This window comes from Trematomus bernacchii, unplaced genomic scaffold (assembly GCF_902827165.1).
Source record: "Trematomus bernacchii unplaced genomic scaffold, fTreBer1.1, whole genome shotgun sequence".
Lineage (NCBI taxonomy): Eukaryota > Metazoa > Chordata > Actinopteri > Perciformes > Nototheniidae > Trematomus > Trematomus bernacchii.
In genome coordinates, this window is record NW_022987745.1 from 271,225 (window position 1) to 297,180 (window position 25,956).

The 25,956-nt window shown below is 42.5% G+C and overlaps 1 protein-coding gene across 2 annotated transcripts in view; it reads right to left on the reverse strand.

Annotated features, from left to right (window-relative positions):
• The window catches only part of LOC117496429 (atrial natriuretic peptide receptor 1-like), a 101,782-nt gene extending 79,439 nt beyond the window's left edge, over positions 1–22,343 (reverse strand). The window contains exons 1-2 of one of the 2 annotated variants that reach the window (XM_034148094.1): positions 22,113–22,343; positions 18,026–18,807 (exon numbers count right to left, since the gene is read on the reverse strand). In XM_034148094.1, coding sequence (XP_034003985.1) covers positions 18,026–18,749 — 724 coding nt within the window. In that variant the 5' untranslated portion in view covers positions 18,750–18,807; positions 22,113–22,343. Of the gene's footprint in view, positions 1–18,025; positions 18,808–22,011; positions 22,052–22,112 lie in introns of those variants that run through there. The other variant, XM_034148095.1, reaches the window with a different exon arrangement.
• Between the last annotated feature and the right edge of the window lie 3,613 nt (positions 22,344–25,956).

The following is a 25,956-nucleotide window of genomic DNA, read 5'->3' on the forward strand; positions in this document are numbered from 1 at the left end:
TTTTGTCTCAAAGTGTAAACTGAATCGTAATCGGGGCTCAAAGACATTGTGGCGCGTAGTCGATCATCCTGAACAAATCCACCCACAAGGCCGTGCTTCAGCCCTCTTTCCCTCTTCCGTCCATCTGGCAGTGGTTAAAGATTAATACGCTGGAGCCGGGAGAGGACGGGCGCTTTATATCCAGGAAGAGACATAAATCAAACTGCACTTAGTGACATTAACTCTGGGTGCATCGCAACCACAAACATGGATGTTAGGGCGAAGAAGAAGGAAAGAAAATCGATGTTAACTATAGCTAGAAATGACGTGTTGAGAGCTGAGATCATAAAGGATCCATAAACACAACCTGCATTAGTTGTTTAATTAAAATATATATATATCTGATCCAAAATCTCTATAACGATAATATGACACATTTGTAGGGTTGACTTTAGAGTGGTGCAGTTACGATTCCTAAAACCAGGAAATCACTTAGCATTTTAACACTTCCAGTTAACTCGTCTGGAGGTCAATGGTGTCCTGAACGTGTTTTTGGTTGTTATTCTGAAATAAGGTCTGTGGTTAACACAAGCTGAAGAGATTCTAATTCTACGACATAAAATATATCGTCATCACGCCCAACATTAGCCACCTTTAGCTTAGCGGTGGTGACGTGAAGTCATGTGACCGTGCTGTAAATCCTTTATAGCCCAACATTAGCCACCTTTAGCTTAGCGGTGGTGACGTGAAGTCATGTGACCGTGCTGTAGTTCCTTTATAGCCCAACATTAGCCTCCTTTAGCTTAGCGGTGGTGACGTGAAGTCATGTGACCGTGCTGTAGTTCCTTTATAGCTCAACATTAGCCTCCTTTAGCTTAGCGGTGGTGACCTGAAGTCATGTGACCGTGCTGTAGCTCCTTTATAGCCCAACATTAGCTTATTACTTCAGAAATCATAAAGTGGTGTTAATATGTGGAGATTATCCTGCTGAACTAAACCTGTAAGAATCATAAACGTTTGTTTGAAACAGATATTTTCTGCAATAATTCAAAATCACAGTGAGAAATCCCATTGGACCAGAGAGATGCTGCCTTCAGGGACAAACACAGGAATACGACATCCCTGCACCGCTCTATAACTGAATTATTTAGTGTACTTTGTGCGTTAACATATCTGTATATTCACTGCAGCTGTAAGAAAGAGCCTGCTGCAGCCTCGTAAGACACTAAAGGGTGGATTTTCTCCTGCCTTTACTGTCTGATGTGTAACAAAGAGTAATGTTTTAATATGAAAGCTGTCACGTTATCTTGGTGATTACAAGCTCTCTGACTGCGTGTGAGGTAATTAAGGCCTATTCTTCTATCTCCCTCAGGACTGAAAGGACACAAAGCACACAGAGCGATAAATGTGCAATTACAAACGTCTGGTGATTAGTCCTGAAGCCCTTGGCTCTCTTTGTGCCGGCTTGGATCTGACGCCTCTATCAGCGTGTTTAAACAAAGTGTCTTCAGAGTTATTGAGCTGCTGCCATGATCAGGAACAGATTTCAGAGTAAACGTGTTGATGTGGGAGCTTCAGAGAAGACTGAGCAGGAGAATAGATTTACAACAACCTAACCCCTAGATTCCACCGGGTCCGTCTGCGCCGCGTTGCGGTTTTGGTCCGGCCTCCTCCGGCGTCATACCCTACCAGGCGCGGTTCAGAAGCATTTCAGAAGCGGAGCGTCTTGCCTGCCGGCTCACAGTTTTAGTTGATTTGGGCATATTTCCTGGACAGGCTACTTTGTACAGACAAAGTTAATAATAACTGTAATATTCCAGTTATAAACGACATGAATCAAAGATGTGTTGCTGTATTTTAGTGGTAAAAAAATGCATTCATCATCATAATTATTCTATATATATCATTTACACAGTGCCTGTAAACCGGAGGAGAATGCTGGCATTTCTCCTCCTACTTGAAAGACTACGGAGGGATAGGGTATGCAAAATTAGTTTGTGTGTGTGTATATATCTATATATATATGCTATATATGCTCTGAAAGTTCCACTTCCTGCCTGCCCGACCTTACGTTACGGCTGCGCCGCGACAAAAATAGGATTCGATCCTAATTTTAGAGGAGCCCTGCGCCGAGCCGCTTCTGGGACGCTTCTGAGCCGTAACGCGCCGCGTGTGGTGGAATAACACCCATTGACTAGAGTGGCCGCGATCGCCGTGAGCACCGCGGCGCAGCCGTAACACGCCCGTAACGCGCCCGTAACGCGCCCGTAACGCGCCGCAGACGGACCCGGTGGAATCTAGGGGTTACTGTACAGAAGACACATTCATTTATATTGAATACTACTCAAAAACGTGAACCAGAAATGTTTTGCCAGGAAAACAATTATTGTTGAAAACTATATTCCAACAAGTCTAATGCCGAAAAACTGCAGTTCTTCAAATGGCCACTTGGTCTCTATAGCTAAGTTTCTTGTTAATGATTAGTTAAGGGTATGCATTTTGCTGTAAATCACCTTGTTAAGCAGTATTTTTTATAATATAGTATAACTACTTTAACTTAAAGGACCCTATTCTGCTGATGTCCAGGTGTATATCAGTATGTAGTGTCTCTACTTTAAAGAGTCCTCTCCTGCTGATGTTCAGGTGTATATCAGTATGTAGTGTCTCTACTTTAAAGAGTCCTCTCCTGCTGATGTTCAGGTGTATATCAGTATGTAGTGTCTCTACTTTAAAGAGTCCTCTCCTGCTGATGTTCAGGTGTATATCAGTATGTAGTGTCTCTACTTTAAAGAGTCCTCTCCTGTTGATGTTCAGGTGTATATCAGTATGTAGTGTCTCTACTTTAAAAAGTCCTCTCCTGCTGATGTTCAGGTGTATATCAGTATGTAGTGTCTCTACTTTAAAAAGTCCTCTCCTGCTGATGTTCAGGTGTATATCAGTATGTAGTGTCTCTACTTTAAAAAGTCCTCTCCTGCTGATGTTCAGGTGTATATCAGTATGTAGTGTCTCTACTTTAAAAAGTCCTCTCCTGCTGATGTTCAGGTGTATATCAGTATGTAGTGTGTCTACTTTAAAGAGTCCTCTCCTGGTGATGTTCAGGTGTATATCAGTATGTAGTGTCTCTACTTTAAAAAGTCCTCTCCTGCTGATGTTCAGGTGTATATCAGTATGTAGTGTCTCTACTTTAAAGAGTCCTCTCCTGCTGATGTTCAGGTGTATATCAGTATGTAGTGTCTCTACTTTAAAAAGTGATGTTCAGGTCCACAAAAATCATGATAGGGTCTATTTGATTTAAAGATCTCTCGAGACGGTTTGTAATCTGACAAACACTTCATGTTGTTGTGCTGCAGCCGGTTACATACGACCTGCTGGATATAATGCATCGTGTTTCTTTATGTGGAACAACATTGCACATGTTTATGATATATAATTCAATAATTCCGTGCATGAAGAGATGAAGATGCAGCCAGTGGTTTTAAATCATTCATGCATTAGTTGTTTACCCTATAGTCTGTGAAAGGGATGATGTGCAGCGAGCCGCTCATTATTGCAAAATGAACCCTGACTGACAGTAAGATTCAGGACCTTGTAGGTTGCAGATTAGAACTCTGTGACTGCACCAACGTTTGATAATGTGAATTATTTAACCAACACGCTACACAAAGCCAACACATAAATTAAGCAAGTTCCTGTGGAGCAGACCCTCCTCCGCCTTTTCCACTAAAATGAGTTTTTCCCAGCTCTGTGTTGGGCCTGGTGTTGTTTAACTTGAGAATCTTGGAAGAACCCATTTTCTTTTCCACCAAACGGAGCTCGATTTGAGCCACGTCAAGACTTCACCGTTTGGAAAGAGTGAGTTGTAGGTTTCTGTACATACGCCACAAAATCTGAGAATCATTGATGCCGACATTTGTGTCAAAGGTCTGGGTCCACATAGCGCCTTTTTCTGAGCACCAGTGTCTTTTCTCTATAGTTTCCAATGAGGAGATGGACCATGCCAGTGCCGCTGTTGGGGAATATATAGCTTAGGTATCTAACTTTAACACAGTCCATCACTTTCTCTTTCCCATGGCATAGGTCTACGGCCTGTTGCTGCTACCTGTCTTAGTGAGGAGCAGCTCTAGTTCATGACCGAACAATTCAATATATATATATATAGGTAACTAACTACTAAATATTCTCAGACAGAAGGGTGTTGCCTTGACCGTCGTCAGGCAATTATCATAATGGATGTTAGGGTTGTAATTATGCTATAATGCCCCCCACCTTTCTTAAGACTGTAATGTAAGTGTCCTCGCTGAATGAATCCTCTTCCTGTGTCTCTTTCCTGTATAAAGCCATTGCTTTTCTGTGCAACTTGGTGAGATCTCGGTACTATTTGCTAGTGCAGGACCTCTGGCCTGTTCAGCTGGAAATAAGATTGATTCTGTTAAATGCTATAACTCTTTATTAAATAACACAACTTTGATTTAAGCTTGTGTATTTCTTCTTTTCCTACCAGAAGGTGATTAAGTGTGGAATTTCCAAAACAAGCACAAGCTGACCTGAGATTTATTTATTTGATTTATTGTTTGTGGACATCTGGGAGTCCTTCTTATCGTAGGTCCCACTGGCGTACATTTGGCCACAGACCACAGTTTTAGTCACATTTAGTGCCCTGTTTGTCTAGTCTTGTTAATGAAGAATGTTGATTATTACACTCTGAGTTAGTTAAAACCTCCGACCACAGAAGAGATCTTCAGAATAGGTCGGGCTGTGTCACCCCGTGTATGCAGCACATGTCTTGTCAATTCTCCGGCCGTTAACTTCATAATAATCCATCAGTGTTTGCCATCAAGCTCCAGCTCTCCCCGTGTCTCACTGTGTTTCCACTCCATTGCTCCAGAAGTTTCCATCACAGCCGCTTTTTTTCTAAAAACGCACTGGACAGCACACGGAGTCCATCAACTCTACACGGCCGAGCACAGAGCGGCTGTACTGCCGCTGAAAAAGCACAAGACGTCATTGTAGAAATCGGAGGAGACCATGAAAACTATCATAAAGTGTTAGAAAAATCTCCCTGGTCCCCGGCTTGAACTTCAATCTCAGGATCCATGTATTTGTGATCCTCTCCAGAATGGAAGGAGTCATCACATACAGAGCATCAACTAGTTCCTGAACAGTGTCCTTCACATGCTGATATCCAAGAGAGGGAGTTACACAGTCACAAGATGGAGGAATACCGGTTCTTCTAGGTAATCATACATCCTGTCATGTACAAAATACTGAGTTTTTTCTCAAAATGTTGGCCTTTTTCTGAAAATCTAAAAATTCTGACTTTTTCTCAAATTCTCAAAATTCTCACTTTTTCTCAAAATTCTCACTTTTTCTCAAAAATCTGACTTTTTCTCAAAATCTCAAAAATCTGACTTTTTCTCAAAATCTCAAAATGTTAATAATCCCTGGTCCCCGGCTTGAGCTTCAATCTCAGGATCCATGTATTTGTGATCCTCTCCAGAATGGAAGTAGTCATCACATACAGAGCATCAACTAGTTCCTGAACAGTGTCCTTCACATGCTGATATCCAAGAGAGGGAGTTACACAGTCACAAGATGGAGGAATAGAAAGCAGTATTCAATGTTTACTTCAGATTAGCTCCACGTCAGAAATGAGCATGCTTGTCATATGTCTATCTCCATAGAGGCTGAATCATCATGTTAATCACATAGCTATCATATGCCTCAAACAGTCCTGATGCTCTTCTAGGTAATCATACATCCTGTCATGTTCACAGCTACAGTTGGGATACCTTTGTTATCATGTTACTCTCATGTTGGAAGAGGACATTCAGGATTTTCACAACATAAACCAAGACCTTAACCTCATCTGTTTGAGCAGATCAGCCGGTGAGTGTTGGACTATTATCTTCGAACGTGTATCGTCCTTCTCGTCAGACTGAGCACCTCAATAATGCAAAGTGTGAGAGTGTTCCAGTCGGTTCAAATGGTGGAAGAACAATGTGAAACAAATATAAAGTAGCACAAACAGATAATAAAGTCTAGTTGCTAGTCGAATGAAACGCCCTCCCCAGTTTCCTGCCCCTGCTTTGTGGACACAGGCCTTTAGCAAAGTGCCATTAAACGTCACTGGGGCTCCATTTCTACACAGAAGTACTTTAGGAAACAGCATAAGCTCAAACAACAGCATCTGACCTTCTTGCTGGTCAAAGATTGGAAGATAAAAAACGTTTTCTGAGCTACCGTTTGTGATCAATTCAAATCGGTTCCCTACCAAACACACACACACACACACACACACACACACACACAGTGGAAAACATTCATCTGCATTATTAGAGCTGCATCAGATGTTCCTGTCTGGATCCGAACCAAAGCGCTCTTTAAGGACAGAGAGCAGACAGAGACGGGTGGGTTTCTGCTACACAGGCCGACACATTATTCAGCGACTCAGCAGCAGATACACCGGAGAAGTGTGTGTGTGATAGGGAAACAGACGTGTGTGTAGACGGACATAATGTGCAGAGTGTGTACGGTGGACTTGTGTCAACCTTCAGCAGTTTAAAACATCTTGAACTGTGCAATAACACGAGTACTGAGGCTGAGTGCAAGTCTTACCGTGTGCACTAACCCTGTCAGCGTGACCCCAGATCCACTGGAAAGCATTATTGAAACTGACTGGGTTGTCAGCAACAAATGGAGTTCAATAATCTGTCTTTAAGATTTCTTTGGGATGTTTGTTATCCCCTAGTGGCCAAAGATAGTCTCTAAAATATCAAAAATAACCACCCAAGACAAGTATCGGAGCTAAACTTGATATATTTAAGGGTTAGAACCAGGAACTCTGTCTTTTCTCTGTCTTTACATTAATCAATGAACCCCAGATCCACTGGAAAGCATTATTGAAACTTACTAGGTTGTCAGTATGACCAGCAACACATGGATATCTTTATCTGTGTGTCTCTGAGCTTGTTTTGGACGTTTATGTCCCATAGTGGCCAAAGATAAAGTCTCTCAAATATTAAAACATAACTAAAAAAAGATACCCATTAGTGTCAGAGCTCAGATCAGCAAATCCTCATATCTTAAAAGCTGGAACCAGAAACTCTGTCTTCACTTGGATTAATGTTCGGTTAATCAACTGTTATTAACCTGTTAAGCCCGAGAGCCCCCGGTACAGGGGGCTGCGGGGGTTTTTCACGAAACTGTGTCTCAGGGCTTCTTAACATTTACAAACCTATGAATGTGTCATACCCACTTAACGGTTAGAAACTCAGCTAACTGACGATACGAACCATTTTTACCGAAACAAAACACAGTCTCACAAGAAGCGTCTAAATGAGCCCTGAGCGGAGAAAATGCTAACACACTTAGCACAGAACTCACGTTAAAATACCCTTATTACTGATCGTATCTGCACAAACAAGATATCGATTAGCAAGCTGAGATTCCACAGATTCTACAGGTATTAGTATCATCACTGTACGATCATAACTCGCGACATGGGAAACAAAACCAGACTTCACAACACGTAGCATTACGGAGGAAAAACTGCAACATGTCTTACCTTTTGTTGTTCTGATCAAAAGTTGTGTTCAATGGCATTAAAACGATAAAAACGCTGCTGCAGGTTAATCCATAGGTTAATCCAATGTGTCTGTGTCACTTTGAAATGATTTCTGATAATCCATGAGCATTAAAACTAGTTTTCAGTTTTCAGATTTCAGAGCGTAAAATAGCTTTAGACTGCGTGTGCATAGCTTTCACTTATCAATGGTAACGTGTGTGTGTGTGTGTGTGTGTGTGTGTGTAACTTTCCCTTTGATTCTATTGGCTCTAACAGTTAAAAAGAGATGTCAACCATCAAAATCGACCGATGGGTTCCAGAGAAACGGCAAATCCACCCAAATGACCCCAAAGGTGGGCTTTTTTTTGCTAAACCTCTAAAAAGGTCAAATGTCACTTGTTTTGCATCAATCTTGATACAGGGTACTTATTCATTTCCTGATCCTCTAAACATTTTCTAGAATAAAAGAACATTTTTCCACATCTTCAGACAGTGTTACATATTTTTCTGTAGCGACTTGCTCCTACTCTTAACTTAAGATATATAATACTATTATTTATTCAAGAATGAACCTTAAAAAAAACTAATGATGCATCATAAAGAGCACTCGTTCTAACCACGGGTAAAACGTTGTTTCTTTGCTCAGTAATGGTTGGGATATAATGGAGCAGCACTGTGGGAAGGAGGAAGGTCAGGTCAGATTTAAGTGCCCTCATCAGTCGGCTGTAATTGACAGGAAATGCTCTCCGTGCTTATCGCGAGCGGACAGGACTGCAACACACAGAGTCAAATCACCAACATCTGGCCCTGTGTTCCTGCAGGGAGCCACCAACCCTCCCAGAGATCCACTTCAATCCTTTGAAAACTAAACACATTTACTGAACTTCTTTTCAACCTATACCCCGTTTAAGCAAATATTACTGTATATTTAAAGCCATTTCTCACCAGTTCGATGAGGAAAAGCGCTGCGGATATACTGAAAATGTGCACTCAGATTCACAATAACCACAGCCATGTTCAGGCATTCTGTGATGTTTCTTAAGGATGTTCCTACGGGAGTACGGAGCAGGGGAATTCATTCAGAGTTACAACACATTGAGGAAACGTTGCATTGTTTGTTCATTTGTTTTTGCACATCAATTCTCAAGCATTGAAATAAGCTCTGGTGTTATACCATCACAGAAACCTATTGTCCCCATTTCAGGACATCATTTCTTTCAACGACTACTTCCTGTTTAATGACAATGCTTTGGTTTGCATACTAAACCTACATTCATTTTGTAAATTGTGTAATTTTGTTATCTTTAATAACGCGTTAACGCAAAAAAAAATTAACGCCACTAATTATTTTAACGCGATTAACGCATGTGTATTTTTTGTCCTCGGCCGCCGTAGTTTCAGAGCGCATCGAGTTTAAAATACCATCTACAAGCTGATGCTGACAGCCCCGCTCCTGCCACCCGCTTGTGGCAGACCACACTTCCACGCTCACCGGCAGGCCCGGACTGGCCATCGGGAGGACCGGGAGGGTGTGTGTATGTGTGGCGCGAGCGAAGCACACCTTACGTGTTGTTGGTGCTAGCATCTGGTGCTAGCTAGCTGCGCTAACGGATATAAGGAGCTGTTTCAATGAAAACAGAGGAGCGACATTTCGCCGACAACTGCGCCGAGCACTTGACTTTATGCAGGTAGCCAGACAGTGGGACATTGTACGAGAAGTCAGCACACTCAGTGCGTGCTACATGATTGCAGCGTCCAGGCAGCTCCCGTGCGAGCATATATGCCTTGAGCTGCACATAGCTCCAACGATCCATCACACACACACACACACACACACACACACACACACACACACACACACACACACACACACACACACACACACACACACACACACACACACACACACACACACACACACACACACACACACACACACACACACACACACACACACACACACACACACACACCCACACACACACACCACACACACACACACACACACACACACACACACACACACACACACACACACACACACACCACACACCACACACACACACACACACACACACATCACATTATTGTATGAGAGAGGTTCCAGGTTGAATTGAGGCGAATATTTGTAATGTTCAGGTTGTTGTGTTTAATATTCATGAGAATATTTGTCATTGTTCAAATGATAATAAACAAACATATAAAGCATATTTGTCCACTCATATGTTGATAAAAGTATTAAAAACTTGAAAAATATCCCTCTAAGGTACATTTAGAACAGATAAAAAATGTGCGATTAATTTGCGATTAATCGCGATTAACTATTTTAATCGACTGACAGCCCTAATTTAAACATTTTGTATGCATGCTTCTTAGGTAACATTAAGCGGTCTGTGGCTCTTTCCTGCTGTAACAAAGTAAATGTCCCCTCTGTGGGACGAATAAAGGGATTCTGATTGTGAACAGGATTGAAAGTAACAAGAAGTGCTAAAAAGCTGACTCATCTCCAGGTTTTAGGACTCACTCGAGCACCAATGCAGATCAATAGAAAGTAACCCCCACTATAATTGCTGCGCTAAAAGCCATCGCTGTTGGAGTAAACCCTGTTTCCAGTATCAGCATTACGCTGAAGCTCTGAAATATAACACCTTGTTCTGAACATCTGCTGTCCCTACAGTCCCTACAGTCCCTCGTGAAGAGCAGTTTATTCAAAGGTTCAAAGGTTTTATTGTCATAAGCTCATCAGATACAGTGTGGAAATGGCAATGAAATCCTCCTGTCCAACAATGCAACATGTATAATAACATACAAAATAGTGCAAGAAGTCAATATACATGTAAATAGAATATGATATGTACAAGAACAGAATGTAAAATGAAATAATGTACATTGTGGTGATAACTATTTACATAAATAAGTAGATTAGGGTCACTGAGGCTTTAAAACGTTTAGACAAAAGCACTTGTTCTTTTGGCAGATCTGATCTTTTCCTGCTGTAACAAAGGCACAGTTCCCGTCTGAGGGATGACTAAAGGGATTCTGACTCTGAGATGTGTTTACTTATTAGGCATGTCTATGTTTATATAGCACCTTTCAACACAAAGCAATTCAAAGTGCTTTACAAAAAATGAAAAACAGTAAGAGCATTAAGAAATAGTGTCGTGGAAACACATTGTAAAATGGCATTTAAAAACAGTCATAAAGCAAAAGACATTAAAATAAACATAAAAAATATACGAATAAAAGTTACAGTGCGGTGTAAGATATGAGTAGCTTAATTAAAAGCAGCGGCAAAAAGAAAAGTCTTCAGCCAGGATTTAATTAAAAGGAGAAAACACCTTGTTTTATTATTCTTTGACTTGTTTCTGGAGAAGCATTTCTTCCAGTGTAAGCCTGGCTCTGCATTGAAGGTCTCCTATCATGCAAAATGCACTTTCTGATGTCTTCTCTACATCACCATGTGTCCCCGGTGTGTCCCCGGTGTGTCCCCGGTGTGTCCCCGGTGTCAGGAGACTCACAAAGTGTCAGAAAACAAAACCCTCTCTCTTTTCCTCCGTACCCACATCTCTAAACGGGGGAACAACGGAGAGGATCCAGATTTGCGTCCGATATGACGTAATATCTGAAATGTGGGCGGGCTTTACACCCACGGGCCAATCAGAAACGTTGCCATCAGAAACAATGAAAGACGTGTTTTGGACGTAATATGGTCTTTGTTTACATTAGCATGCTAACACTCAGAGCTAACCTGTACTGGAGAGAGTATGTGTGAAGAAGCAGGAAATCAAAAGGAACTCACCTTGTGGTAAACCTGAGAGAGAAAAAGAGTTTGAGCTCCATACTGTTTCAGAGAGAATCCTTGATGTGGTTTGGAACATGATATGGAGTTTAATCACGACAGCATTTAGCTGAGTTTCTGCTGGTATGGCCCTATAATATGTTGTTCAAATAAAGTATAATAGGTGAGCTTTAATGGCACAGAGCACGAGAAGTCACTGCGGTTGGTTTGTTGTTGTTTCCAGAGTCTTTCTGAGCAGCTCTTAGTCGCTGCATGTTTGATTGAGGGGACAGAAGGCAGAGGTAAAATTAGCCTGAGTGTGTTTTTCAGGAAATACCTACAGATCTGATAGGAGGACTGTAGTTTCCATATAAGGCGGCAGGCCCTGACCTCTGTTAATAAATGTCCTGTCGGGAGGCAGTGTGGGAACCGCTGTGTGTTTGTGCTGCTCACAGATTTATACCTCCAGATAGACGAAGAGGCAGTGAGGTGGATTTATGACTCCCTTACTAAACCTCCGCTCAGTGACAGCACTTTATTACCCCGCAGCAAGAGGCGTTTTCTCTCAAAGTCAAATTCATATTTGTTCCTGGTTAAAATCTACTCTACAAAGCAAGGTCTTGTTTGTGGATCTCACAGATTGTAATATTTTCTTCACAGGTGTTTTTTATCTTGCTACAGCTTGCCTTCAGTTGCATGTCTAACAAAAATCCTGCGTTGAATAAATCTAAATAAATCTGAATTCATCGAATATGTTTCCATCTTATTTAAAATGTATTTGTTTCATATTCATTTAGACGTAGTTTAGACACGAGGAGCTGCACATAATAATTACTTTTATGTAAAACAGCCAATCTTTTTTATACCACCGGTTTCTGACATGTTATGTTTAAATATGCAAATGAGACATTCTCTTATTAGATATATGCATTCATTTCCATCACAGCAACATGACCATGTGATAAAGACAGGTTCATGTTGTTTCATGTTAGATTCTTTACAGATAAGGGTTAGAGGGGAATCTCTTTGCATCTCTCCATACATCAGAAAACACTGACATACTGTAAAAACATACGTTCTGCATGTTGTCAGTGATAGTGTGTGTGTGAATGAGTGTGTGAATGAGTGTGTGAATGTGAAAAGCTTCAGAATATACAGTAGAGAGGAATGAGTGTGTGCAGTTTGACGTGTGTGAGGGACCGGCCTTTAAAGATCTGGACTGTAAAACTCATACCTGTTGTACACACTGCAGGGGAACAGAGTCAAATATTTAACTAACAGATATCACCATGAACCCCCCCCCCCCCCCGCTTCTTTACTGACAATACGTTATGATTAAATATGCAAATGAGGCGTTATGTAATGCTAACTGTTAGTGAATTTCGGAGAAGTCTGCAGACACAGTAAGTGAGATGAACTCCTGGATGTGGATTTTAGAGGTATCTTTGCACTATAGTGTGAAAGAAGACATGTTTTTCCCGGCAGCGTCTCGCCTTAAAAAGGTCTCCTATTATACTATTTGTAGTCATATATTATAGGTCTCAGAGTTATACAAGTTTATAAAAAAACACCCGTTGTACCCCTGTTTTTAGATTTGGGTAAAATAAGATAAGAAGTACTTTATGATCCCAATTTGGGAAATGTTTGTGTTGCAGCAGCTTAAAAAGACAAGGCACTGTACAATACAAATGTAAAGACTAGAAATCAACAAGAAAGTAGAAAATATACATGTTGAATTACCAATGTACAGTAACAAAATATAAAGCAAGTTACTATATATACATAAGTATGTGAGGCATGGAATATTAAATATTAAATTGAATACCTAGAGAAGCTGGAGCAGAGAGTTCTCCTCAGCCAGAGGAGATGTGTTAGGATCAGGAGGGTTGTATTTTCTGACACACCGGGGACACATAGTTATGTATAACAGACATTACAAAGTGCATTTTGCATGATAGGAGACCTTTAATCAAAAGACTACAGCAGGTTGCTGCTAAGCACCTTCCTCCATTCTGGAAATGTGCCGCGTCATTTAGTGCTGCAGACTTTCCACTGTGGCCCCGGGGCATCGATCGGATCACATTTCTGTCTGTGCTGCAGTGATGGAGCCTCAGGCAGATAATGTCCCTCTGAACGTCTGACGGAGGAGCAGATAATGTCCCTCTGACCGTCTGATAATGTCCCTCTGAACGTCTGACAGAGGAGCAGATAATGTCCCACTGAACGTCTGATAATGTCCCTCTGAACGTCTGACAGAGGAGCAGATAATGTCCCACTGAACGTCTGATAATGTCCCTCTGAACGTCTGACAGAGGAGCAGATAATGTCCCACTGAACGTCTGATAATGTCCCTCTGATAACATCCCACTGAACGTCTGATAACGTCCCTCTGATAACGTCCCTCTGATAACGTCCCTCTGATAACGTCCCTCTGAACGTCTGATAACGTCCCACTGAACGTCTGATAACGTCCCTCTGATAACTTCCCTCTGATAACGTCCCTCTGAACGTCTGATAACGTCCCACTGAACGTCTGATAACGTCCCACTGAACGTCTGATAACGTCCCTCTAATAACGTCCCTCTGATAACGTCCCACTGAACGTCTGATAACGTCCCTCTGATAACGTCCCTCTGATAACGTCCCACTGAACGTCTGATAACGTCCCACTGAACGTCTGATAACGTCCCTCTGAACGTCTGATAACGTCCCTCTGATAACTTCCCTCTGATAACTTCCCTCTGATAACGTCCCTCTGAACATCTGATAATGTCCCACTGAACGTCTGATAACGTCCCTCTGAACGTCTGATAACGTCCCACTGAACGTCTGATAACGTCCCTCTGATAACTTCCCTCTGATAACGTCCCTCTGAACATCTGATAACGTCCCACTGAACGTCTGATAACGTCCCTCTGAACGTCTGATAACGTCCCACTGAACGTCTGATAACGTCCCACTGAACGTCTGATAACGTCCCTGTGAACGTCTGATAACGTCCCTCTGAACGTCTGATAACGTCCCTCTGAACGTCTGATAACGTCCCTCTGAACGTCTGATAACGTCCCACTGAACGTCTGATAACGTCCCACTGAACGTCTGATAACGTCCCACTGAACGTCTGATAACGTCCCTCTGAACGTCTGATAACGTCCCACTGAACGTCTGATAACGTCCCACTGAACGTCTGATAACGTCCCTGTGAACGTCTGATAACGTCCCTCTGAACGTCTGATAACGTCCCTCTGAACGTCTGATAACGTCCCTCTGAACGTCTGATAACGTCCCACTGAACGTCTGATAACGTCCCACTGAACGTCTGATAACGTCCCACTGAACGTCTGATAACGTCCCAGTGAACGTCTGATAACGTCCCAGTGAACGTCTGATAACGTCCCAGTGAACGTCTGATAACGTCCCTGTGAACGTCTGATAACGTCCCACTGAACGTCTGATAACGTCCCACTGAACGTCTGATAACTTCCCTGTGAACGTCTGATAACGTCCCTCTGAACGTCTGATAACGTCCCTCTGAACGTCTGATAACGTCCCTGTGAACGTCTGATAACGTCCCACTGAACGTCTGATAACGTCCCTGTGAACGTCTAACGTCCCTGTGAACGTCTGATAACGTCCCACTGAACGTCTAACGTCCCTCTGAACGTCTGATAACGTCCCACTGAACGTCTAACGTCCCTCTGAACGTCTGATAACGTCCCTGTGAACGTCTGATAACGTCCCTCTGAACGTCTGATAACGTCCCTGTGAACGTCTGATAACGTCCCACTGAACGTCTGATAACGTCCCTCTGAACGTCTGATAACGTCCCTGTGAACGTCTGATAACGTCCCTGTGAACGTCTGATAACGTCCCACTGAACGTCTGATAACGTCCCACTGAACGTCTGATAACGTCCCACTGAACGTCTGATAACGTCCCACTGAACGTCTGATAACGTCCCACTGAACGTCCGATAACGTCCCACTGAACGTCCGATAACGTCCCTCTGAACGTCCGATAACGTCCCACTGAACGTCCGATAACGTCCCTCTGAACGTCCGATAACGTCCCACTGAACGTCCGATAACGTCCCACTGAACGTCTAACGTCCCTCTGAACGTCTGATAACGTCCCTCTGAATGTCTGATAACGTCCCTGTGAACGTCTGATAACGTCCCTCTGAACGTCTGATAACGTCCCTGTGAACGTCTGATAACGTCCCACTGAACGTCCGATAACGTCCCACTGAACGTCCGATAACGTCCCACTGAACGTCTAACGTCCCTCTGAACGTCTGATAACGTCCCTCTGAATGTCTGATAACGTCCCTGTGAACGTCTGATAACGTCCCTCTGAACGTCTGATAACGTCCCTGTGAACGTCTGATAACGTCCCACTGAACGTCTGATAACGTCCCTGTGAACGTCTGATAACGTCCCTCTGAACGTCTGATAACGTCCCTGTGAACGTCTGATAACGTCCCTGTGAACGTCTGATAACGTCCCACTGAACGTCTGATAACGTCCCTGTGAACGTCTGATAACGTCCCTGTGAACGTCTGATAACATCCCTCTGAACGTCCCACTGAACGTCCGATAACGTCTCTCTGAACGTCCGATAACGTCCCACTGAACGTCCGATAACGTCCCTCTGAACGTCTGATAACGTCCCACTGAACGTCTGATAATGTCCCACTCCTGAAGAGGAGTAACATTAAATAAAAAGCGTAAAATCTGTTTCTTCGGCAGGAAAAGCCGGTGACGCTATGCAGAGTAATAGCAATTAGCATAGGGTGAATACACAGAGGAAGATAAAACATCAGCTTCTGGTTTGCCAAGTTGGGAAGTATAACATGGATGTTGTTAAAGGTAGTGTTTTTTAAATGATTTCAGAAGTAGACTGAACCCTTCATGCATGCGTCCTTGATGAGCGTTAAAGCTGTGATTGTGTGCAGGTGTTTCAAAGGAAGTGTTGATTAGACTCTGCTACACTCTCACCCCCCGCTATGTTCTCACTCTGTCGCTCTGCAGGTCTGCATTCTCTGTCATTATTTGACATTTGCATCCACGCTGAGGCTCACTCCTGCAGCCTGAAACTGCATTTTGACGATGCATAATAAGCCCATGATTAGATGTTTGTTTGAACAACGCAGGATTAAAAAAAAGGCAGTGAGAGGACGCAGCGTTCACTTTGTATCTGAAGGAATCTTTTCAGGATTGGATTACTGGGGACGGGAGAAGAAAGGGACACATCGTCCATTTACAGGAGGTAAAAGCTAAAAACATCAATGAGAGCATCGTTCAATAAACACTGATCGTTTGGCTCAATAATTACACTTACTGTAGAACTACAGACATCATGGAACCAATTGAAGTCTTCTCTGCAAAACAATTTCCCAATCTGGGGCCAATAAAGTCAATCTGAATGAAGCTCAGCGCGAGTTCCAGCAGGAAGACTGAATTCATTCACTCCACATGAAATCAGCTCATGATGAGCGCTCTCTAAATGTTCTTTAAACAAAACATGAGTCTCTCCTGATTGAAATCTAATCTAATATCACACTGACGGTGCCAAAAAGAGGAAGATTGAATTAGCATTAAAGTCAGCTGATCATTGGCTCATTGATGCGAGCCAGTAACATCCAATCACAATCATACGAGTGCAGTTCACCTCCTTTATACTCTGGTGAGTTTTAATGCTGCAGAAACGACCTTTTGTTTGTTATTTTAAACCCAAGAAACTAGGATTAAGGGCATGGATTAAGTTGGCAAAACCGCTACTCTATCATTGAAGGAGATCACCTTTGGGCATTATGAAGGCACCATCTTGTTTCTCCTTGTGAACGTTGCCATCCTTCCTATTGGAACACACTTATCACAGAAAGCACAAGAACAGAAGGAAACTTAACACAACAAGTAAGGACATTTGTGTTTGGTAGATTATTTCTTAGTTGTAACAATGCTTCTTGGTATTACATCTTATACCGTTGTTTATTAACCTTTCAAATGGTGCTATACATTTATGAGGAACATGCATTTGTTGCCAATACGACTTGAAAACACCAAACAAGAGTCAACAGCATGAAAAAAAGCTGTTGAGGAGATTGGTCACATTTTTCATGGGCGCAACCTGCATACTCAGCTCTGCTGCTCATCCCACAAATGCACCATTTGAAAGGTAAGAAAACAGGCTTTCCAACGGTATAAGATTTAATGCCAAGAAGCATTGTTACAACAAAGAAATAAGACCAACACGGAGCGCCACAGGAGGTCTTTCCTCCCAGTGGCCATCAAACTCTATAACTCCTCCCCCTTCAGTAAGGACTTCCACCACTATGTGCAAAATAAATATCATCATAACAAACTCTCTGCTATACAACATGTGCAATATTATTATTAATAATGTTCTATAATAACTTGCAATTACGTATCTGCCACTACGTTCTTTTGCACTACTAAATACTGCTCGTCACTGTAAAGTATTTTACATTAATTATGTGACCGTCTGTTTCCTGTAGATATTTAATTGCTCTTTTTACGGCACTGTTAGTGTACAGTTTTATTATTGTGCTGCTGTGTTTATTGTATTTTCGTAACTCTGGCACAACTATTTCCTTCGGGATAAATAAAGTCCTATCTTATCTTAATCTACCAAACTCACATTTCCTTACTCTTCGTGTTAAGTTTACGTGGACGGAGACTCACCTCGGCCATCGTTCTGGATATTGAGGATGATCTGCGAGTAGTTGACCGGTTTGTTCTCCGCGAACACTCGCTCCTCCAGCGTGATGTTGATGCTCTCCAGCTCCGCGTGCAAACCCTCGACCGCAAAGTAGCACGGCCGGTCGTCGTCCTTTTTGTCGCTGAAAATGAGCATCACGTGTTCCCGCCACCCGAAGTGCTCGCAGATCCGCAGGGCGAACTTCCCGAGCTTCTTGTGCGTTGGGCCCGTGTTGGTGATGGACGGGTAGACGCCGCCGTCAAAGGCGACTGCCGAGGCGCCCGCTGTAACCATGGGAACATCCCAGTGGGTGGTGAAGAGGCCGACGGGCGACGAGGCGTAGGAGCAGCCCGGCCCGATGAAAGCCCACGGGTCGTACGTTAGCTTCAGGTCAACAGCCATGAGCGCGGCGAGCGACTCGGAGCAGACGCCGCCCTTGTCCTCGCTGCTGTTGAAGTGGTAGATGAGGACGTGGTCCGGGAGCAGCGAGGCGTCGGCGTTCACGGTTCTGACGGCTCGCTCCAGGGCGGGCCCGACGCGAGGCCACGCCCACGGGTAGTTTGTGTTGTTCTGGGGCATGATGACGGCCAGCGTGATGTTCTTCTGTGTTTCGTGGGGCGATCGTCCGGCGACCCGCTGAAGGTCAAGCAGAACCAGAAGAACCATCAGAACCAGTGGGAGAGCGGCGCCCTGATTCCAGCCCGCCATCCTCCAGAACCAGCAGGGAGTCCACTTCCACCACAGCTGAATGATTTATCCCGGTTAACTGTGGAGACACACAGGGGAGACATTAACAACCCATGCAACATAAATGAAGCCCAGTTATTCGAGTTGGGATGACATTTTATTTGAGTTCCAAGGCTTTATTTTTAAAATGCGGAAATGCGAAATGTTGACTGTGTGACTGAAACTTGGCGTCCCGATGCTAACATTAGCCCCGCTGAGTAAGTATTAATAGCATTAGTTGTATTGTTAAGGTACAACAAAGAATATCCATTCATTTTAGCTCACTTTTAGCTGACTATTTGAACTGTTTATCTATTACATCTTTGGATTCTTGTACCACAGTCCTGCATCGTTTCTGAACATCTTTAGATTACCACTGGATTTAGTTAACGTCCGACAGGTGTGTTCAAAGATCAAAGCATTTCCACGGCAACGCCCTGCCAGTGAACGAGAGACAGCCTGTCAGAGAATGTATTGACAATATTGTGCTGCATTATTGCTTCTAAGTAAAAAACTGTAACTCCAATCAGCTAAATATCCTACCAAAGTATTTAGGATACCAGATGAACACCTGATGACTCTGTGTTTGCTATATGTGGAAGTCCGTTTGATTAAATGAGCATATCGGTGCGGCCGTGACACATTTCCCTACATTATGATCACCAAATTATGTATGAAGAGTGAAAATTGTGGCCAGCCGAGCAATAGTTGGAAAAAAACTCTTCAGCTTTTCCAGCTCCTCTCCCCTCTAGCCGTGATGTCACCAAGTCTTAACTCTCCCATACACACCCATTATAAAATGTAATGTAAGCTGTGACTACGCGAGAACCGTACTAGCTATCAAAAAATATCCAATTAGTCTAATAAAGTCCATAGTCTCGAGAAACGTTTAAACTTGTCATTTCTGTTCTACGTTAAAGTATGCAGAATCTGTGTGGGGTCACAGTGGGGTGTTTTTGAGCTCTGTTCAAATGGATTTCCCATTCATTCCTATGGGGCAAATGTGAAAACGGCTAGGCGAATCTCTTATAAAAGACCTAGCAACCCGATCCCGGTCACTCCGCATGTTTTGATTTGTTTTTTGTGTGTTTCGTGTCAATGCTGCCGGACGAGTAGCATGACAACATTTGTGGCGGAAGAAGGAGAATAAGATGAGATAAGTATGTTGAATACTAGACTGTGTGTGGCTCCTCCAGTCACACAGAATGACATGCGGCACAGTGGAATAATGAAATACTGTTTATTGTAATAATATATAAATATGTGGACAGTCAACAGATGTATTTGCTATAAATACAAGTAATAAAGAAATAGCATGATGGAGTGAGGAATCAACTGAGAGCAAAAATGATTTTTATTGTTTTACACTTCTGCTCATAACTGTATTTGAGATTCAAGCTGCAAAACAAAACGTTGATTTATCATTTTTTCCACTTGTTGGGTTAAGCTTCTCAAATGATTTGCAGCTTTTCTTAGCCTTGTATGTTAATAAGCTGAATATATTTGGGGTTTGACTGCTGGATAGTGCTCCGAATAACAACGCATTACATCATCCATGAGTCTACAGATTACTTACATTTCTTGCTGGTTTTGCTTTAAAAATTAAGAATTTCATTGGTTTCTGGTTGTGGATTTATCGTTGCAGCTCTAAGACGTCACTGTTAGGTCTGAGAGATTTCTTGCTTCAACATTGATGTGTCCTTTCTCCTGTAATGAAATCTAATAGTCAGACCTGCTTTGGTTGGTCACGGTCGAGTGACTGTAATCATTTCTGTCGGCCCTGAGTGGCCTTTGTGAGTTCAGGGCCGCGCCGAGTCGTGGGAGAAAAACTCCCCGAAGACATCACTGAGAGAGGGTAGAGAAAAGTAATCAAGTACACCACTTTCCTGTAATGAAGACTTTAAAACCAGGACAAAACAACACGAAGGCCATCATACCTAACACGATATCACAATATTGATATAGCCTAATTAGGATGTGACGTCATCAACTGCAAGTCAGCCATCTTTGGAGGATACGAGCAACCGCAAACTATTAACTTAACCTGTAGAGGAGCCGTATATTTGTCACTTTAAACCTGAAAGCATGGCTGTGAGTGAGTCTGACCACGAGACAACACAACAAGAAGGACCATGGGATTACATTTTAAACTAACAGGGAGACGTGGAAACATCAGCATGAGACGCTGAATGTGTTGAAGTACAGGAACACACACACTGGGAATACGGGTTAAAACAGGAGATATGGCAGTATACGAACATATACTGGGAGATTAATTATGCATAAGAAGACCTTTTGTTAGCACTCAGTTAGCATAGCATTAGCTGTCTGACCTCTGTCCGGATGATTCTTTAGTCACAGTGATCGTTCTTCTCTTAATTCATACAGACAGATTTCATTAATTCACTTTTTTTTTTAAATAACGCTCCTCTGTTTCTGCATAGAGCTTCTCTTTGTGAGGGCTTTTATATTCCACAAATACAAGACTTTATATTTTCATTGCCATATCTACACATTCATTTCAGACGCAAACCCGCTGACAGCTGAGCGGGAAACGCTGAAATATGAGGACGGCTGCTGCTGTCGCTATACTATCCTTGTGTGTGTTGTGTTTCCTGTGAAATCATGTCTTCCCTGGCAGAAACCGTTCAATCTGTTTCTTTGTTTTAACGGCTGTCCTTAAAGAGGATAAACTTCAGGAGAAGAGTTATAGTCCCTATGAGAGAACAAAATAATCCAAAGTGCCCATTATAGCTTTAAGGAGAGAGAAGTACTCAGATCTTGTACTTGAGTAAAAGTAGAAGTACTGAGAACTTGTACTTGAGTAAAAGTAGAAGTACTCAGATCTTGTACTTGAGTAAAAGTAGAAGTACCAGAGTGTAGGAATACTCTGTTACAGTAAAAGTCCTGCATTCAAAATGTTCCTCAAGTGAAAGTAGAAAAGTATTCTCATCAAAATATAGTGAAAGTAGAGACAGTAAAAGTAGTGATTGTGCAGATTGGTCCATTTCAGAATAATATATATGATATGTTTTATAATGATTGATCATGAAAGTGTTATCAAAGCTGGTAAAGGTGCAGCTAGTTTGAATGACTTTGTATACTGCAGGGCGGCTTGTGAATTTACTCAAGGTGGAACTAAAGTCTGATTTAACACTTGATTATATTTCACATCATTCATCCAGATCTGTGAAGTAACTAAAGGTATTAAATACATGTAGTGGAGTAAAAGTACACCATTTACCTCTGAACTGTAGTGGAGTAGAACGAGAAAATGTAAAGTACAAGTCCTTCAAAATTGCACACTTCAGTTACTTTGATTATCGGACAATTAAACGGGTTCACCTGCGAAAATCTCCGTGTCCTCTTCACGTTCGCGGTTTAAACGGTAATAATCCACATGTTCCACCGCGACTGGTCAATGCCATTCAGATTAAAAGGTTAAAAAAGTCCCTCAAACAGCTGATCCATGTCCGTCTGCCTCCGCTTGATTCGCGTTTTTAAAATCCATCCGCAGGTGATCTGGATTGTGAGTGAGAGTGTGTTGTGTACGTGTGTGTGTATGTGTATGTGTGAGAGTGTGTGTGTGTGTGTGTGTGTGTGTGTGTGTGTGTGTGTGTGTGTGTGTGTGTGTGTGTGTGTGTGTGTGTGTGTGTGTGTGTGTGTGTGTGTGTGTGTGTCTGACTGAAAGACTGTGTGCATGGGCGGAGAGCTGGCAGACAGGGGAGGGGGGAGGAAGGAAGGAAAGTGAGGGAGGAAAGGGGAAGGGAAGAGCCAGGAAAGTTGGAAACAATTGACGGAGATGCAGTTTACCAGCACTGAGAGCCCGGAGTTCAGGACCCCAAACTACTGGATGCTAACCTGCATATGTTGGGACATTTGAACAATTAGCATAAGTTGCGTTAATTATTATCAATGGCATTACAGCCTGATGCATACAATAGATAAAAATGGCTTGGTTGATTTGGACCGTTTTGGAGTGTTATTGAGGATGCTGAATCCATTTCTGACATTTTCTATATAAAAAAAAAATGACAGTTTTAACCAGAAAGTGGCCATATAGTCTCTGTGGGCTACTCATTGACTACCATGAGTAGAGTTGGATATAGAGAGCACAAGATGAACATTATTATCTCTACGGTGGACACTTTATTTTCAATTAAATAAGCAATCTGTCCGATCCAAATGATCCAGAGTCCCTAAATCGTCAAAATCGACCCACACTTCATACAAATCTGTTCTATTTTATGAATAATTCTATGTATTCTATTTCTCGTAATGTTTTTATCAAATCTAGATTTGTATATTACTTTTAATATTATCATCCATTTATTACATTAATTGTGGCAAATTGTCCTTGTCTTTATTTTCCCTTTTTGTAAATCACTTTTAGCTGCAATGTCTGAAAGGTGCTTCACAATAAAGTAGATCATTTATATGACTTCAGTAACATTGAGAGTACAGAGTACATCAAGTACAACAGCCTCTGTGTATCCGTCCCTTTGCCCTCATTATGACAGCTGTCATTATATTTTACAAACGTCCAATCTTTAATCAGTGCTGCTCTAAATCCCAAAGATCAATCAAACAACAACATTAAAGGGGCCCTGTCTCTACTTTAAAGAGTCCTCTCCTGCTGATGTTCAGGTGTATATCAGTATGTAGTGTCTCTACTTTAAAGAGTCCTCTCCTGCTGATGTTCAGGTGTATATCAGTATGTAGTGTCTCTACTTTAAAGAGTCCTCTCCTGCTGATGTTCAGGTGTATATCAGTATGTAGTTTCTCTACTTTAAAGAGTCCTCTCCTGCTGATGTTCAGGTGTATATCAGTATGTAGTGTCTCTACTTTAAAGAGTCCTCTCCTGCTGATGTTCAGGTGTATATCAGTGTGTAGTGTCTCTACTTTAAAGAGTCCTCTCCTGCTGATGTTCAGGTGTATATCAGTATGCAGTGTCTCTACTTTAAAGAGTCCTCTCCTGCTGATGTTCAGGTGTATATCAGTATGTAGTGTCTCTACTTTAAAGAGTCCTCTCCTGCTGATGTTCAGGTGTATATCAGTATGTAGTGTCTCTACTTTAAAGAGTCCTCTCCTGCTGATGTTCAGGTGTATATCAGTATGTAGTGTCTCTACTTTAAAGAGTCCTCTCCTGCTGATGTTCAGGTGTATATCAGTATGTAGTGTCTCTACTTTAAAGAGTCCTCTCCTGCTGATGTTCAGATGTATCAGTATGTAGTGTCTCTACTTTAAAGAGTCCTCTCCTGCTGATGTTCAGGTGTATATCAGTATGTAGTGTCTCTACTTTGATGGGAGGGTACAAGTACCTAAAAATTGTTCTTAAATACAGTACTTGAGTAAATGTACTTAGTTACTTTACACCACTGTTACTCTTATCTTAATGTGTACCGTACAGACAGAAGAGTGTTATCATAATTTCACACAAACATCCTGAGGTTATTGAGTTCTCTGAGTGTTTACCTCACAGTTTATCAGTTATTCTGTTATGCATTGAATTTAAAGTGAAGTAGTATCAAATACATCACTTAGTCAGGGGGAGATGCGCAGTGATTCAACATGAACATCTCTCCTGACCCCTGCTGGGCTCTGGGGGAAGAGGTCTTGTTTTTTTGGAGAAATGATTTCTCACAGCTGCTGCACACTTAATATATATCGCTCTACATCAGGAATATACTTTAGAATTTGTTTTCCCTGGGAGAGCAGGGGACACTAAAGAGTGACGCACACAGCTGGGAGACCAGGGGACACTAAAGAGTGACGCACACAGCTGGGAGACCAGGGGACACTAAAGAGTGACGCACACAGCTGGGAGACCAGGGGACACTAAAGAGTGACGCACACAGCTGGGAGACCAGGGGACACTAAAGAGTGACGCAGACAGCTGGGAGACCAGGGGACACTAAAAAGTGACGCACACAGTTGGGAGACCAGGGGACACTAAAAAGTGACGCACACAGCTGGGAGACCAGGGGACACTAAAGAGTGACGCACACAGCTGGGAGACCAGGGGACACTAAAGAGTGACACACACAGCTGGGAGACCAGGGGAAACTAAAGAGTGACGCACACAGATGGGAGACCAGGGGACACTAAAGAGTGACGCACACAGCTGGGAGACCAGGGGACACTAAAGAGTGACGCACACAGCTGGGAGACCAGGGGACACTAAAGAGTGACGCAGACAGTTGGGAGACCAGGGGACACTAAAGAGTGACGCACACAGCTGGGGGACCAGGGGACACTAAAGAGTGACGCACACAGCTGGGAGACCAGGGGACACTAAAGAGTGACGCACACAGCTGGGAGACCAGGGGACACTAAAGAGTGACGCACACAGCTGGGGGACCAGGGGACACTAAAGAGTGACGCACACAGCTGGAGACCAGGGGACACTAAAGAGTGACGCACACAGCTGGGAGACCAGGGGACACTAAAGAGTGACGCACACAGCTGGGGGACCAGGGGACACATTTAAAGACACATATAAAGCAATAGAGGAAAAAGGGGAAAATAAAGGGACACAAATAAATAAATGACAATAAATGTAAAGAAAATATCCAGAAAGGAGAACAGTAAGGGTCATGGTGCCTTCTTTTGTTTCTTAAATATATTTTCTTCAGATGTATTTAATCCTGTATTTAATCAGCAGTGTCTCCGGTGTAGCGCTGATGTTTCCACAGGAAGGGGAAGGAAGCTGTTTCTTCTCAATTATTCAACAGAAAAGGATCTGAACTATTCGGAAAGCTCCCCGTGGTCAGAGGAAGAGATTAACTCAGTCTCAGAGGTTTCATTCTGTTCCCGTGGGGAAGAGGTCTGAACCAGTTTGTATCTCCCATCAATCCTGAGCTCTGTGGATACTCTGTGAAGTAACTAAGTACATTTACTCAAATACTGTACTTCAGTATAATTCTGAGGTACTTGTACTTTACTTGAGTATTTCCATGTTATGCTACTCGGTACTTCTACTCCACTACATGTATTTAATACCTTTAGTTACTATATTTTGATGCTGATACTTTTCTACTTTCACTTGAGGAACATTTTGAATGCAGGACTTTTACTGTAACAGTATTCCTACACTCTGGTACTTCTACTTTTACTCAAGTACAACATCTGAGTACTTCTACTTTTACTCAAGTACAACATCTGAGTACTTCTACTTTTACTCAAGTAC